Source organism: Mauremys reevesii, linkage group 4 (genome assembly GCF_016161935.1).
Source record: "Mauremys reevesii isolate NIE-2019 linkage group 4, ASM1616193v1, whole genome shotgun sequence".
Lineage (NCBI taxonomy): Eukaryota > Metazoa > Chordata > Testudines > Geoemydidae > Mauremys > Mauremys reevesii.
The window spans coordinates 41,558,111-41,571,914 of NC_052626.1; the positions used below are offsets into that span (position 1 = coordinate 41,558,111).

The following is a 13,804-nucleotide window of genomic DNA, read 5'->3' on the forward strand; positions in this document are numbered from 1 at the left end:
ACTTTATTTCATCAGATGTCCTGCCAAGGCGATAGCAAGCCCACCAATTCCCTACTTGCTTTAGTCTAGGGGAGAATCCACACAGAATACACAACTGAGCTAAAGAGCTGAGATAGAGCTCCTGAAGTTGACTCAACACTGATAGATTCTGCATAGAATCAGGAGGAATTCCTGCTTCACTTTTGTGTAGCAGGAAGAGGGGGGCATCCTAACTGTTAAGGAATCTTTAACCAGGAGATAGTTGGGTGCCTCAAAATTGCACATCAACAACAATTGCCACACTGTCTCCAATCCTGTGAGGTTACATACAAATGGAGTAAGAGATGTACGTTTATTTGCATAAGCAAAATTCTTGCCTTTCTCCTTGTCTAACCAATTGCTGATTCCATGCTTGCAGCCCTTTGGCAACACAATTATCATCTTCTGGGTTTTTCGCCCAGATTATACTGCCGGGAACTGTAATGCTACACACCTTTCATTGCATCTCTCTTCTCACACATCAGAGTGGAAAGACAGGAAGACAAAAGCCAACCTGCTTCATACATTTCAGAGCCAAAAAACTATTTGACCATCTAATCTGACCTCCACTATCAAGCAGACCATAGAATGTCACCCATTTACCCCTGTGTTGAATCCAGTAACACAGGTTTGACTAAAGCATACCTTCCAGAAAGACATCCAGTCTAGATATGAAGACATCAAGAGATTGAGAATCCACTACTTCCTGGGTAGGTTGTTCCATTGGTTAATCACCATGACTGTTAAAAATTTGTGCCTAGTTTATAACTGGAATTTGTCTGACTTGAGCTTCCAGCCATTGGTTCTTGTAATACCTTTCCTCTGCTAGATTAGAGAGAGACTGTTAGTACCCAGCCTTTTCTCCCCATGAAAGAACTTCTACACCATAATGAAGTCACCTCTCAACCTCAGAGCTAAGCTGAGCAGATTGAGCTCTAAGTCACTCACTAGAAGGCATTTTTTGGGGGGGAGTTGTTTTTTACATAGATGTTCTATGATACAAAGGCAACACACCTCCCAAACCAAACAGTTAAGCTGGGGCAAAAAAGGGGACAAAATTAAATATACAAGAACAGAAACACTGGGGGCAGGTGGTGTTTACGCTGCGCATTTGACAGTCCCCCTGTAACATGCTTTGTCTATACCTCAGTAATGAATGCCAGGCCCTTTCCAGTTCATATAATTCCTTTATGATTTTGAAACACCTACCTTTTTTTTCCTTCTTCTTTTAAATACAATAGAACCTCAGAGTTACAAACACCTCGGGAATGGAGGTTGTTATAACTCTGAAATGGTCATAACTCAACAAAATGTTATGGTTGTTCTTTCAAAAGTTTACAGCTGAATATTGACTTAATACAGCTTTGAAAACTCCACCAGAGAGGTCCTTTGGGGCCATCTGCCTGTCCCAAGTCAGGGTAAAGGAGGCGGGTTGGGCGTGGGGCTAGCAACTTCACCCCGTAAAAAATCAACTTGCTACAGAAACACCAACAATAGAGATAACAGAGGCTTTTAGCCTGGAAAAAGAAGGGTCTTCAACTCGAAGACGCATGACGCTGGGTGGTGAAAGCCGCGAGGAAGCCACTAAGCCGATTACCCTTCTTGCAACCAGGAGTATTACCATCGGCACATGGAACGTGAGGACCATGTACGAGTCAGGAAAGACGGTGCAGGTTGCAGCAGAGATGAGGAGCAACAACCTGACCCTACTAGGCATTAGCGAGACAAGATGGATGCAAGCTGGACAGAGACGACTGTTGACAGGAGAGCTGTTACTGTATTCAGGACATGAAGAGAGCGATGCACCCCACACACAGGGAATAGGTTTCATGTTGTCCAAGCAGGCACAGAGAGCACTGATTGGTTGGGAGGCACATGGTCCCAGGATCATCACAGCATCCTTCAGAACTAAAATGAAGAGGATTAAGATGAATGTTGTTCAGTGCTACGCTCCAACTAATGACAGTAAAGAGGAGGACAAAGACTACTTTTACAACAGACTCCAGAAAATATTAGAGATTCTCCCAGACAAAGACATGACCATCCTTACGGGAGACTTTAATGCCAAAATTGGACCTGACAACACAGGATACGAACAAGTCATGGGGACCCACACTCTGGGAGAGATGAGTGAGAATGGAGAGAGATTTGTGGATCTGTGTGCACTTAACAACCTTTGTCATAGGAGGTAGCATCTTTCCTCACAAGCGGATCCACAAGAGTACCTGGGTATCGCCAGCAGGCACGACAGAAAACCAGATTGACCATGTCTGCATTAGCAAGAAGTTCAGAAGATCCTTGCAGGATGTTAGAGTTAGAAGAGGAGCAGACACGGTGTCCGATCATCACTTAGTGGTGGCCAGATTGAAGCTGAAGCTGAAGAAGAACTGGATAGACGCGTCAGACAGAAGAGTGAAGTACAATGTCAGCCTTCTGAAGGACCATAAGACCAAGGAAGATTTTGTACTGACGCTGAAGAATAAGTTTTCAGTACTACAGGATCGGTCTGAGGAAGAGGAAGACAGTGTACTCAACAGATGGCAGAAAGTGAGAGAGATACTTAGGTCAGTATGCCAGGAAGTGCTTGGAATTAAGAAACACCAGCAGAAAGAGTGGATCACAGCAGAGACCTTGACTAAGATAGAAGACAGACAGAAGAAGAAGGCAGCAGTCAACAACAGCAGGACTAGAGCAGCAAAGGCCAAAGCTCAAAAAGAGTATGCTGAAGCCCACAGAGCAGTGAAGAGGAATATTAGGAAGGATAAGAGAGATTATGTGGATGGACTGGCAGCAGAAGTGGAGCAGGCAGCATACAGCGGCAACATGAAACAGCTGTACGATACTACCAAGCGACTGTCTGGAAAGTTCAGCAAGCCAGAACGTCCCGTTAAAGACAAGCAGGGAAAGTCTATAACAGGAATAGAACAGATGAACAGATGGGCGGAGCACTTTAAGGAACTCCTGAACAGACCAGCACCACCAAATCTACCAGACATCGACCCAGCCAACAAGGACCTTCCAATCAATTGCAATAAACCAACCAGAGATGAGATCAGAAAAGCCATCACCATGATGAACAGGAAGGCAGCTGGACCTGACGACATCCCAGCAGAGGCCCTGAAAGCAGACCTGGATGCTTCAGTGGAAATGCTGTACCCCCTCTTTGAGAAGATATGGGAAGAAGAAGTGATTCCGGCAGACTGGAAAGAGGGATACCTCATCAAAATCCCCAAGAAAGGAGACCTCAGCAACTGTGCCAACTATAGAGGAATCACACTCCTGTCGGTGCCAGGGAAGGTCCTTAAGCGAGTCCTCTTAGAGAGAATGAAGAGCTGTGTCGATCCACAGCTACGAGATGAACAGGCAGGTTTCTGGCAGAACAGATCATGCACAGACCTTATAGCAATGCTCCGCATCATAGTCGAGCAGTCTATGGAGTGGAACTCCTCGTTGTACATCAACTTTGTTGACTATGAGAAAGCGTTTGATAGCGTGGATCGAGAGACCCTCTGGAAGCTCCTTCGGCACTATGGCATCCCAGCAAAGGTGGTCAACCTAATCAAGAACTCATACGACGGTATACACTGTAGAGTGATCCCTGGAGGGCAGCTCACAAACAGCTTCCAGGTGCGAACTGGAGTCAGACAAGGATGCTTGTTGTCACCATTTCTCTTTCGCCTCGTCATCAATTGGATTATGAAGACATCCACTTACGAGTGTAGGAACGGAATCCAGTGGACGTTGTGGACCCAGCTTGATGACCTGGACTTTGCCGACGACCTTGCACTCCTTTTGCAAAGGAAACAGCAGATGCAAGAGAAGACCAACGTAGTGGCAGCCACGTCATCACAGGTTGGCCTCAACATCCACTAGGACAAGACCAAGATCCTTAGGATTAACTCCATCAGCAACGACTCAGTCACACTGAATGGAAGCCCCCTGGAAGAAGTGCAGTCCTTCACCTACCTAGGTAGCATCATTGACCAGCAGGGTGGCACAGACGCAGACATCAAAGTAAGGATTGGTAAGGAAAGAGCAGCCTTCTTACAGCTTAAGAACATCTGGAGCTCCAGAGAGCTGTCTTTGGCAATAAAAATTCGACTGTTCAACTCCAACGTGAAATCAGTCCTACTGTATGGAGCTGAAACCTGGAGGACAACCAAAACAACCATCAGGAAGATCCAGACCTTCATTAATAGCTGCCTCAGAAGGATTCTTCAGATCCGCTGGCCAGACACCATCAGTAACATCCACCTCTTGGAGAGGACCCGTCAACTCCCAGCAGAGGAAGAAATCAGAAGGAGAAGGTGGGGCTGGATAGGACATACACTACGCAAGCAGCCAACTAACATCACCAGACAGGCACTGCGGTGGAACCCCCAAGGCCATCGGAAAAGAGGCCGTCCAAGAAACACCTGGCAACGCGACCTTCAGGCTGATAGCAAAAAAATGGGCTGTACCTGGAACCAGCTAGAGTGAATGGCCCAGGATAAAGGACTCTGGAGATCTGTGGTTGGCGGCCCATACCCCGATTGGGGTGACGGGAATGAGTGAGTGAGTGAGTCAGCTTTGAAACTTTACTATGCAGAAGAAAAATGCTGGTTTCTCTTTATTTTTTAGTAGTTTATGTTTAACACAACACAGTACTGTATTTGTGGTTTTGGTTTTTTGGTCTCTGCTGCTGCCTGATTGTATACTTTTGGTTCCAAATGAGGTGTGCGGTTGACCAGTCAGTTCATAACTCTGGTGTTCATAACTCTCAGGTTAGACTGTACCTACTTCTTTGGGGGGAACTGACAATAATTCTGAGCACACCACAGACTCAAATTAGATGAAAGGCCAAGAGAGCAATGACTAAGCCATTTGGGGCAGGAACAGTCTTTGTTCTGTGTTTGAATAGGGCCCAGCACAATGGGGTCTTGATCTATGACTAGGGCACTTAAGGGCTACTATAATAAAAATAATTAATAATAAATTACAACATGGTGAGATAGGGCAAGAAGTTCAGTAGAGAGCCACATGGCTTGAGTGCAAGGTCCAGTCTTATTTAACTTCTTCATTAGTGCTCTGGAAATAGGAGGAGACAGCACATTACATTAAATCTAACTGGGAAATTGTGAATAGCAGCAAGGCAAAGAATTATAAACAAGAAGAGGTTGAAAATACAGGGCTAAAAGTAAATTCAACCTGGAAAATACAGTTACATCTAGGGAAAATCTAAAGACACAACTTTTCATACATAGATCTCAAAGCACTGGGCAAAGATGAGTCAGCATTGCTATTCCCAGTTCACCACACAATCACTTCCACAGCTCATTCAGTCCTTTTGTCTCCCCTGATGCTACCAACACAAGTATTAATCAGTTCCAATGGCAACCGTATTTTTTGTTTTCATATTCAATATTACTCTTTAAATGGTAAGCTAGCCTAGGCAGTGGCTGTCTGTATTTCCTGTCTTAGACAGAGCCAAGCACATTGTTGGTGATTAATAATAATTGTGTGGTATACATTTATCCACTAAGAACATAACACTGTGAGCAATCGTCTTAAAATCTATTGGAGATCTGCAAGCTGGCAATCTTTTTGAGTCACTACTGGATGAATTCAAAATCAGTGACTTAAGAGATAAAGGTTTCATATGCTCCACTGCCAAGCCTTTGAGCTAGGTGGTACATTTACCAATAAGTACCTGAACTAAAACTTTGAGCATCTTTCCTAATGTTGTCATGAAGATGCAGCTGTCTAGGAAGGTCAATGTGTTGCACTTGCAGACCTTTCACTAGCCATCTCGGTACTGTTAGCATGTTGGACTAAGGTTAAAGGCAGGAAATGTAACTACATAAGTCCTGCAAGGGTTCCAAGTTAGCCTCTCTTATCTTTTCTGTCTATATGACACTACAATGCTTTCCGTTCTGTCCTACAGAAAGTATCACCTACATTCCCCTTTGACCTGTACTAACTATGGTTACTTTAGCTTTTTCACATTCTTCTGGCTGTCCTTAACTTAGCTTTTGGTTTCCATGTAATATCTGATTCCCTTTTCCTGTGTTTCACTCTCCCTTTTTAAGCTTCTGTTCCATCTTCCTGAAAAACATCTGTAATTCTGCTCTGTGCATCACAGCTGACAGTACATTGCATCACAATTGGCAGGACAGGACCACTGCAGAGCTGGGCTTGTGGTCCATAGATTCTCCAGGAAGCAACCAAAATTCTCTCCTCCTCACAGTTACTAAACATTCAGAACATCTCTCTCCTCCAAAAAGGTTTTCACAGTGATAAACGGCACAGTAGTTGAGCTGCTCAGATACGATGGTGATAGGAGGCATCAAATACCTGTATCAACAAGACATTGGTTGCAAGATGACACTTCTTCCACAGAAGACTTCAAGTGGTCTTGCCCCTTTTTAAATAAGAGGCTTCCTTGTTTTCTCACTATTACCAGGCTGTGAGATGAGCCAGTGCCGGTTTTGTAGCGTCTACTGTTCCAGGACCTTTAGCTTTGAAGATGTTTTAGCCATATGCTCCTCCCAGCTGTGGAATTCTCTTCCACCTCACATCAATCATTCCACCCTTGTCATTATGATTAAATGAAGCTTTATTTCCAAAGGGACCAAAAAAAAATGTTCAAAGAGGAAGGAAAGAGATCTGAAGCGGGGGTCTGAAGCTTAAAGCCACATAGTAAGGTTGGTGTGATACCATGGAACAGGTCCAAGAGGAACCTCAGACAGATTTCATTATAATGCCTTATCTCCTTCACATTCTACCATAGTTCAGTAAAACTCTGTTTCTACAGCTCAAATTGCTCTTTCAGCCTTCTGAACATGTGTGCCCAGACTGAGCTTTTGGACCTCCCACATCTTTCCAGATGCCTCCAGTCTCCTAACTCTTTCTAAGGCTGTGTCTACACTATGGACCTTACAGCGGCACAGCTGTACCACTATGGCTGCGCCACTGTAAGGCCTCCAATGTAGCTGCTCTATGCCGACGTGAGAGAGCTCTCCCACTGGCTCGATTAAACCACCTCCAATGAGTGGAGTAACTATGTTGGTGGGAGAGCATTTCCCGCTGACATAGCACTGTGCACACCAGTGCTTTTGTCGGTGCAATTTTTGTTGGTCAGGGGTGTCTCTCTGACCCACAAAAGTTTTGCCGACAAAGGGTTTGTCTACACTAACACTTAAGTGTAACACTGGGACTTGGCTCTGGGCTTTCGATTCCCCCTAAGCCATGACGATGTTTCTGCTCCCTTCAGAGTCTCACAGACTATGATCTTTCAAGTTCCTGCTTCACTAAGGCCTGGTCTACAACTGAAAGGTTTATCAGTATAACCACATCAATTAGCGGTGTGGATTTTTACTAAAATAGTTATACTGGTACAATCCCCAGTGTGGCTGCAGTTGGTATAAAGGTGATTTATACCAGTAGTTATTCCCCTTCCTGTACAGAGGTAGATATACTGGTAAAATCATCTTTATACCAGTAAAACTACATCCACACTGGGAGTTGTACCACTTTAACAATCCCAACAGAGTTAAAGTGGCGTAGCTAAGGCCACGTCTACACTATAGTGCCATAGCTGTCAGCATACGCCCATATGTAGATTCAGCCTTCAGTGATGGAAGGGGTTTTTCTGTTGCTGTAGGAACATCATCTCCCCATAACGACAGTAGCTAGGTCGATGGAAGCATTGTTTTGTTGACCTAGCTGTGTCCACACCAGGGGATAGGTCAGCAGAGCTATGGCGCTCAGGGATGTGGATTTTTCACACCCTTAAACATCACAGCTATGGCAAATTAAATTACACGTGTTGACCAGGTCTTAGCCTCATGGTGGGACTCAGTACCAGCTCCCTGAGCATAAAGTTTCCTTGTTTTATTATTTTACTGACACTTGCTTCTAAAAAAACCTTTGTCCCCTTACTCCCCTTGCTGCCACAAGTAGCATTCCTCAGAGAGGGACAAGGAACCTGGACATACAAAAAACTACATGACTGAGGGGAAGGAGAGGAAAGAGAACACCTGCCAAAGAGAAAGAGAAACAAAACAAATCAGCTGGATCACAGCAATACTAAGAATCTTTATTTAAAACCTGAAGCAAGCTACTGATCTCTGAAAGGGATTTTACAAAAAAACAAATCACAACACTCCAATTTCTGGAGTCACAGCGCAAGATGTAACATGTGTCCTAAACTAAGCTTGTGGAATCCCCTACAAATCAGCAACCCTGCCCAAAGCCTTGCTGGCCCATAATTGGATTCCAGACTGCAAGTGGGGAAGGGAAAGCAGTAGCAGGAACTCATATGGTTGAGACCTCCAGCCCTTTTGGAAACATCCCATGGCAAGAGATGCTTCCTACAAAGGAGGTGTCTGCTATAGTTATTATTTCAATAGTGGCATAAGTATGCTCAATCCTTTGGAGACAAAAGAAAATGTGTCCGTACCCTGACCTGAAGAGTTTACAATCTAAGAGCTTGATCCCACAGTCCTTGCTTGGAGCAGCAGCTCTATTTACATCAACAGGAACATTTGAGAACAAATTGTTTCCACCCTGCCCTCTGAGAACATGGAGTTGCAGCCTGAACCCCTCAATTGTGAGACTAGGCTGCTGATTCTATATAACAATCTACTAATGGTGAATGGTGCTAGCATCCAGGAGGGAGAGGAATTATGTAGGGTGATACAAGTGAATATAACCAGGAGTAATGAGATGAATTTAAGACAGGGAAAAATTAAGATTACTGTTAGGAAAACTCTCAGTGAGATGCATTAGGTGGATTAATAGACTTGCAACCAAGGGAAGCGGTGAAGGATCTTTCTCTAGGGATATTTAAAACTAAACTGGACAAAGCACTAGAAAATTCTTTTGTAGGGAACAATCCTGCATTAGCAATGAAAGACTGCCTGTTTTTATACATGAACATGGGTGTTGCAAACACGTTTTGGAGATTGTGACCACCTTCCTAAGGTTAAAAGGAAGGTCATAAAATGTTTTCTGTTGTAACATGAGGTCAAAGTACAGAAAACGTTGAAAAGCCTCGTTTTAATAGAACTTTTCCATCTCTGACATTTATGATTTTGTATAAACAACTATATACACTGACAGAACAATAAAATTAACATGGCACACAATAAATGGATTAAAAACTGGCTAATTTATAGGTCTCAAATTGTAACTGTAAACAGAGAATCATCATCAAGTGGATGTGTTTCCAACAGGGTCCCACTGGGATCGGTTCTTGGCCCTATGCTATTTAACATTTTTATAGATGATCTGGAAGAAAACAAAATAATCACTGATAAAGTTTTAAGGTGACACAAATTGGGGGGACAGGATAAATAATGAAGACAGAACAATCTGGATCACTTGATAAGCTGGGTGCAAGCAAACAATGTGTGTTTTAATATGGTTAAATGGAAATGGATAGATCTGGGAACAAAACGTAGGCCATACTTCCAAAATGTGGGATTTTCTCCTGGGAAGGAGTGACTCTGAAAAAGATCTGGGGGTCATGGTGGATAATCAGCTGAACATGAGCTCCCAATGTGATGAGGTGACTAAAAGAGCTAATATGATCCTGGGATGCATAACCAGGAAACTCTCAAGTAGCAGAGAGGTCACTTTACCTCTGTATTTGGCACTAGTGCAACTGCTGCTGAAATACTGTGTCCAGTTCTGGTGTCCACAATTCAAGAAATATATTGATAAATTGGAGAGGGCTCAGGGAAGAGCCATGAGAACGACTGAAGCATTAGAAAACATGCCTGATACTGAAATTCTCCAGGAGCTCAATCTAGTTAGCTTAATGAACAGAAGGTTAAAGGGTGATTTGATTACAGTCCAAGTATCGACATGGGGAACAAATATCTAATGGGCTCCTTCAATCTTGCAGAGAAAGGTATAAACATGATCCAATGGCTGGACCTGAAGCTAGACAAATTCAAACTAGAAATAACATGTAAATTTTTTAACAGACAGTAATTAACCACTGGAACAACTTTCAGAGTGTCTTTTGTTAGGGTAGGTGGCCTGTCTAAATTCTTCTAATGGTACTCATCACTGAAGTATCTGAGCTTCTTCCAAGAGACAACCGAGTACCACAATAGGACACCGGTCTAATTCTCTTTCATGAGGAAGCCAGGGACATGGTTTAGGCTTGTGCTTTAAAACGATGACTACAACTGTTCATGGAAAGAAAGATTTATGGAATTGAAACAAGGGACTATGGGACAACTGCACAGCTAACCTGCAGTTAGCTGCAACCCACTACTGGATTATCAACAAAAGCAGGGAATAGGAGTGACATTACGTACTCTCAGCTCTCCAATACTCACAGCCCCTCACTCTAATACATGTCCCGTGCCTGTGCTCGCCCTTGCATTAAACAGTGTCTAACATCTCCATTCATCTCTCCATTGAAACAACATCTTCTATAACCAAGAAGCAAATTAGCAGCTGGATGGGGTTTATCTCCTGCTTTGCCCACAAGGAGTGAAATAATAAAAAAGTCAAGTTATTTCCCAATTATGTTTTCACAGTGTCCCATCTTCTCTGTACGGGTTTTAGATCACAGACTCTTCATGACAGAGTCTGTCTTTGTTACTTGTTAAGCACTACAGACTTGGTTTTGTACAAAGCACAAAAATAAGAATGTAAAGACACTAACTTCATCTGAACATTTCTTTCCCCACAAATCCCTTGTAATTGCTCATAGATAATCCGAACTAGCCTTTAAACTCTGTGCCCCTGTACAAGGGTAAGAAGGCTCTCCCTCTAAGGAATTTCAATATGTATAAGAAAGATGCATGAGATTTTTCAGAGGGATTTATGTGGGCAGAGCCAAGATTTTCCTTGGGACACAAAACATAAATCCAATTTGGGTCTCTCCCCAAGAGTAAATAGGTATTAATGGATAAGACATGGACACTTTGTCTAATGTAACTATTCATCATTCATGATTTAGATTGTTCGAGAGTGTTTTGTTTGATTTTGTAACTTACTTTTTGTGTTATGTTATGGGTCTTCATGGCTGGCCATTTAATTTTAAAATTTTAACACAAAGAAAATTTAAAAACAATTAAAACATTTTCTGATATGCTCATAGTCAAATCTACCCCTCACTCATTTGATGTATAGGTCATAGAGAGCAAAGCAAGGGAAACATGCAAATCCGTCTACATCTAGGGGTGCAAGTTCCACCCCTATGTTGAAAATTTATTTTTGTTCTCAATGGATGGTCCTGTCTGGAGCTCCACCCACTCAGCCAACCAGTAGGTTTTGTAATGACAAGGGCCACCTGTTTGAAAACACTCAAGAGCTCACAAGGCAACTAGGGTTGTCAAGAAAGCATGGCATGGTTCCTTCTGTATACACTATCCAGGCACATCTTCTATATATGTAACCCAGAGTGAAGCTGTAGAGAGGTCTTTCAAGAGATAGGGAAACAAGCAGAGTACAACCAGGGATACAGGAAAAGAGAAAGCAGGAGAGACCCCCTCTCATCAATACTGCAAACTGAAGAGCAATCAGAGATGAAGAGAAAGGGTTGTGGGGAGAAATGAACCCTCCCTGATATACTGCAGAGCAAATGCCATCAGGGATGCAAGGAAAGGTGGAGAATGCAAACCCTTCCTATATATACCACAGAGCAGAGTACAACTGGAAATCTAGGGACACCCTCCCATATATACTACAGAGCAGAGTACAATCAGTGATAGAGGGAGACCCCTTCCATGTATACTCGGAGATAGAGAGGAACCCCACTTATATATACACCTCAGAACACTAACCTTTGAGGAAGACAGGGAGAATGTGAGATGGGGAAGTGGTTCAGTCTTTAGAGAGTGCTTTGAACTCAGATAATACCCTATATAACTTTTAGTACACAGTCGGACATGGACTTCAACTTCAAGTGTCCTCGGGATTGCTTACAGTAGCTTCTGAAGCTGGATGCCCATGGATAGTATTCCAATATTTCCTCTCTGTAATCTCCCCAATGAAGACTTCTCAGAGGATATTTTAGGGCAGGGGTCGGCAACCTTTCAGAAGTGGTGTGCCGAGTCTTCATTTATTCACTCTAATGTAAGGTTTCACGTGCCAGTAATACATTGTAACGTTTTTAGAAGGGCTCTTTCTATAAGTCTATAATATATAACTAAATTACTGTTGTATGTAAAGTAAATAAGGTTTTTAAAATGTTTAAGACGTTTCATTTAAAATTAAATTAAACTGCAGAGCCCCCCGGGCCGGTGGCCAGGACCTGGGCAGTGTGAGTGCCACTGAAAATCAGCTTGCCACACGTGCCATAGGTTGCCTACCCCTGTTTTAGGGCAACTTGATCCAAGCTTCCTCTCATAACTCCAGTCTGCGCATTTTTGTCTAATTAGTTCTGCCAACCCCTTGTCCAGCAGGACAAATGGAGAGGATGAGGAATAAGGAAAGAATACTGCAATTCACAGGGCAAGACTAAAGACACTTCAAACAAGGAAGGACAAAAAGCGCTGAAGGACCATGCTGATAGTGAGCCACTGGCAATTCCTGCCAGGACAAGCACCACATTTGTTTCATTAGAAACATCTTGGCTGCCAAGTCCCATAGTGAGAAACCTATAGGCGTTTTGCTAATACAGAATTCAAGTCCCACATTTCAAACCTTGTTTGCACTCGCTGTTCCCCTCCTCCTCCGCAGACCAGGGATCCTACGCTGGCCTTTGTTTCTGTCCTTACGCTTGCCAAAGACAGATTCTTGCCTCTGCAGAGCCACAGTAGGACTTTCTCCTGTTATATTCAACCCTTTGCAACAAACAATATGCCCAAGTGGTGACCAGCTTCATAACAAAGACCAACACCTGCAAACCCACAAGGCTCTGTACACATTCCAGCAGATAACAGGTGCTGGGACAGGAGATGAGTGCATAATAAGTACTCACAGCAATAGCAGGAATGCTTTAAAAAAGCTGCAGCCCCAACATCACCAGTTACTTTTTACACAGATTCACAAATATGATCTGGGGATGTGTGGGGCACACAGCTCAGTCTGGAGGACGGTGAGCATCACGCACCAACACTGATGAGATGGTTATTGCCAAATGAGACGTTCAGTGCTGATGTACTTCGAAGTCCAACATTTCATAAATGCAACCAGCTCCAAGTAGAGACACCTCCATCTAGCTGTATCCAGAGCCCTTCTCTTGTGGTGTTTTAAAGAAGTTAGCTGGGGAAGCAGCTGTGGATTTCTCTGCTGCCTGGGTTCTGCCTGTCCAGTCAGAGCTCTGGGACCTCTGGGACTGTGTCGCTGGCAGGGATGAGTCTGCTGCATCCACGTGGACAGGTAAAGCTGCTGGAACACAAAACAGTAGGAGGAAAAGGAGAATGTGGAGACAGAGGAGCAGAGGACAGGAGAAAAGAAAGTTAAAACTGGTAACCTCATAAGCAACCTAAGCACTAATCATAGATTTCTGTGTTATTCTAGTGACTACCAGAAGATCTAGAGCAGTGAATCTCATCCTTTTCCATACTAGAACCTCTCTCCCATTTAGCAATGTGTGTAGGGCAACGAGGTCACAACCCCAATACCTGTTTGTGACCCCCAAGTTGAGAAATCCTGACCCAGAGCATCTCTTCTGCAGGTCTTTTTTTAAAATTCAAATTTGAATAGCTTGGATGAAAAAGGATAATTTAATTAGCACCAGAGAAAGTGAAAATAAGCTTTATGCGCTACAGAATAATGTATCCTGGGCAAGCAGAATTGTTTTAGCATGAGGGACAGGGTGGAGTGATCATGTGAGCTC

General features: G+C 43.4%; 1 protein-coding gene across 6 annotated transcripts in view; it reads right to left on the reverse strand.

Moving 5' to 3' along the window:
* Window positions 1-12,251: 12,251 nt before the first annotated feature.
* The window catches only part of GPATCH2L (G-patch domain containing 2 like), a 34,830-nt gene continuing 33,277 nt past the window's right edge, over window positions 12,252-13,804 (reverse strand). For 4 of the 6 annotated variants that reach the window (XM_039535260.1, XM_039535256.1, XM_039535261.1 and 1 more), the window contains one exon: window positions 12,252-13,353. In XM_039535260.1, coding sequence (XP_039391194.1) covers window positions 13,278-13,353 — 76 coding nt within the window. In that variant the 3' untranslated portion in view covers window positions 12,252-13,277. The remainder of the gene's footprint in view (window positions 13,354-13,804) is intronic. The other 2 variants (XM_039535257.1, XM_039535259.1) reach the window with 1 other exon arrangement.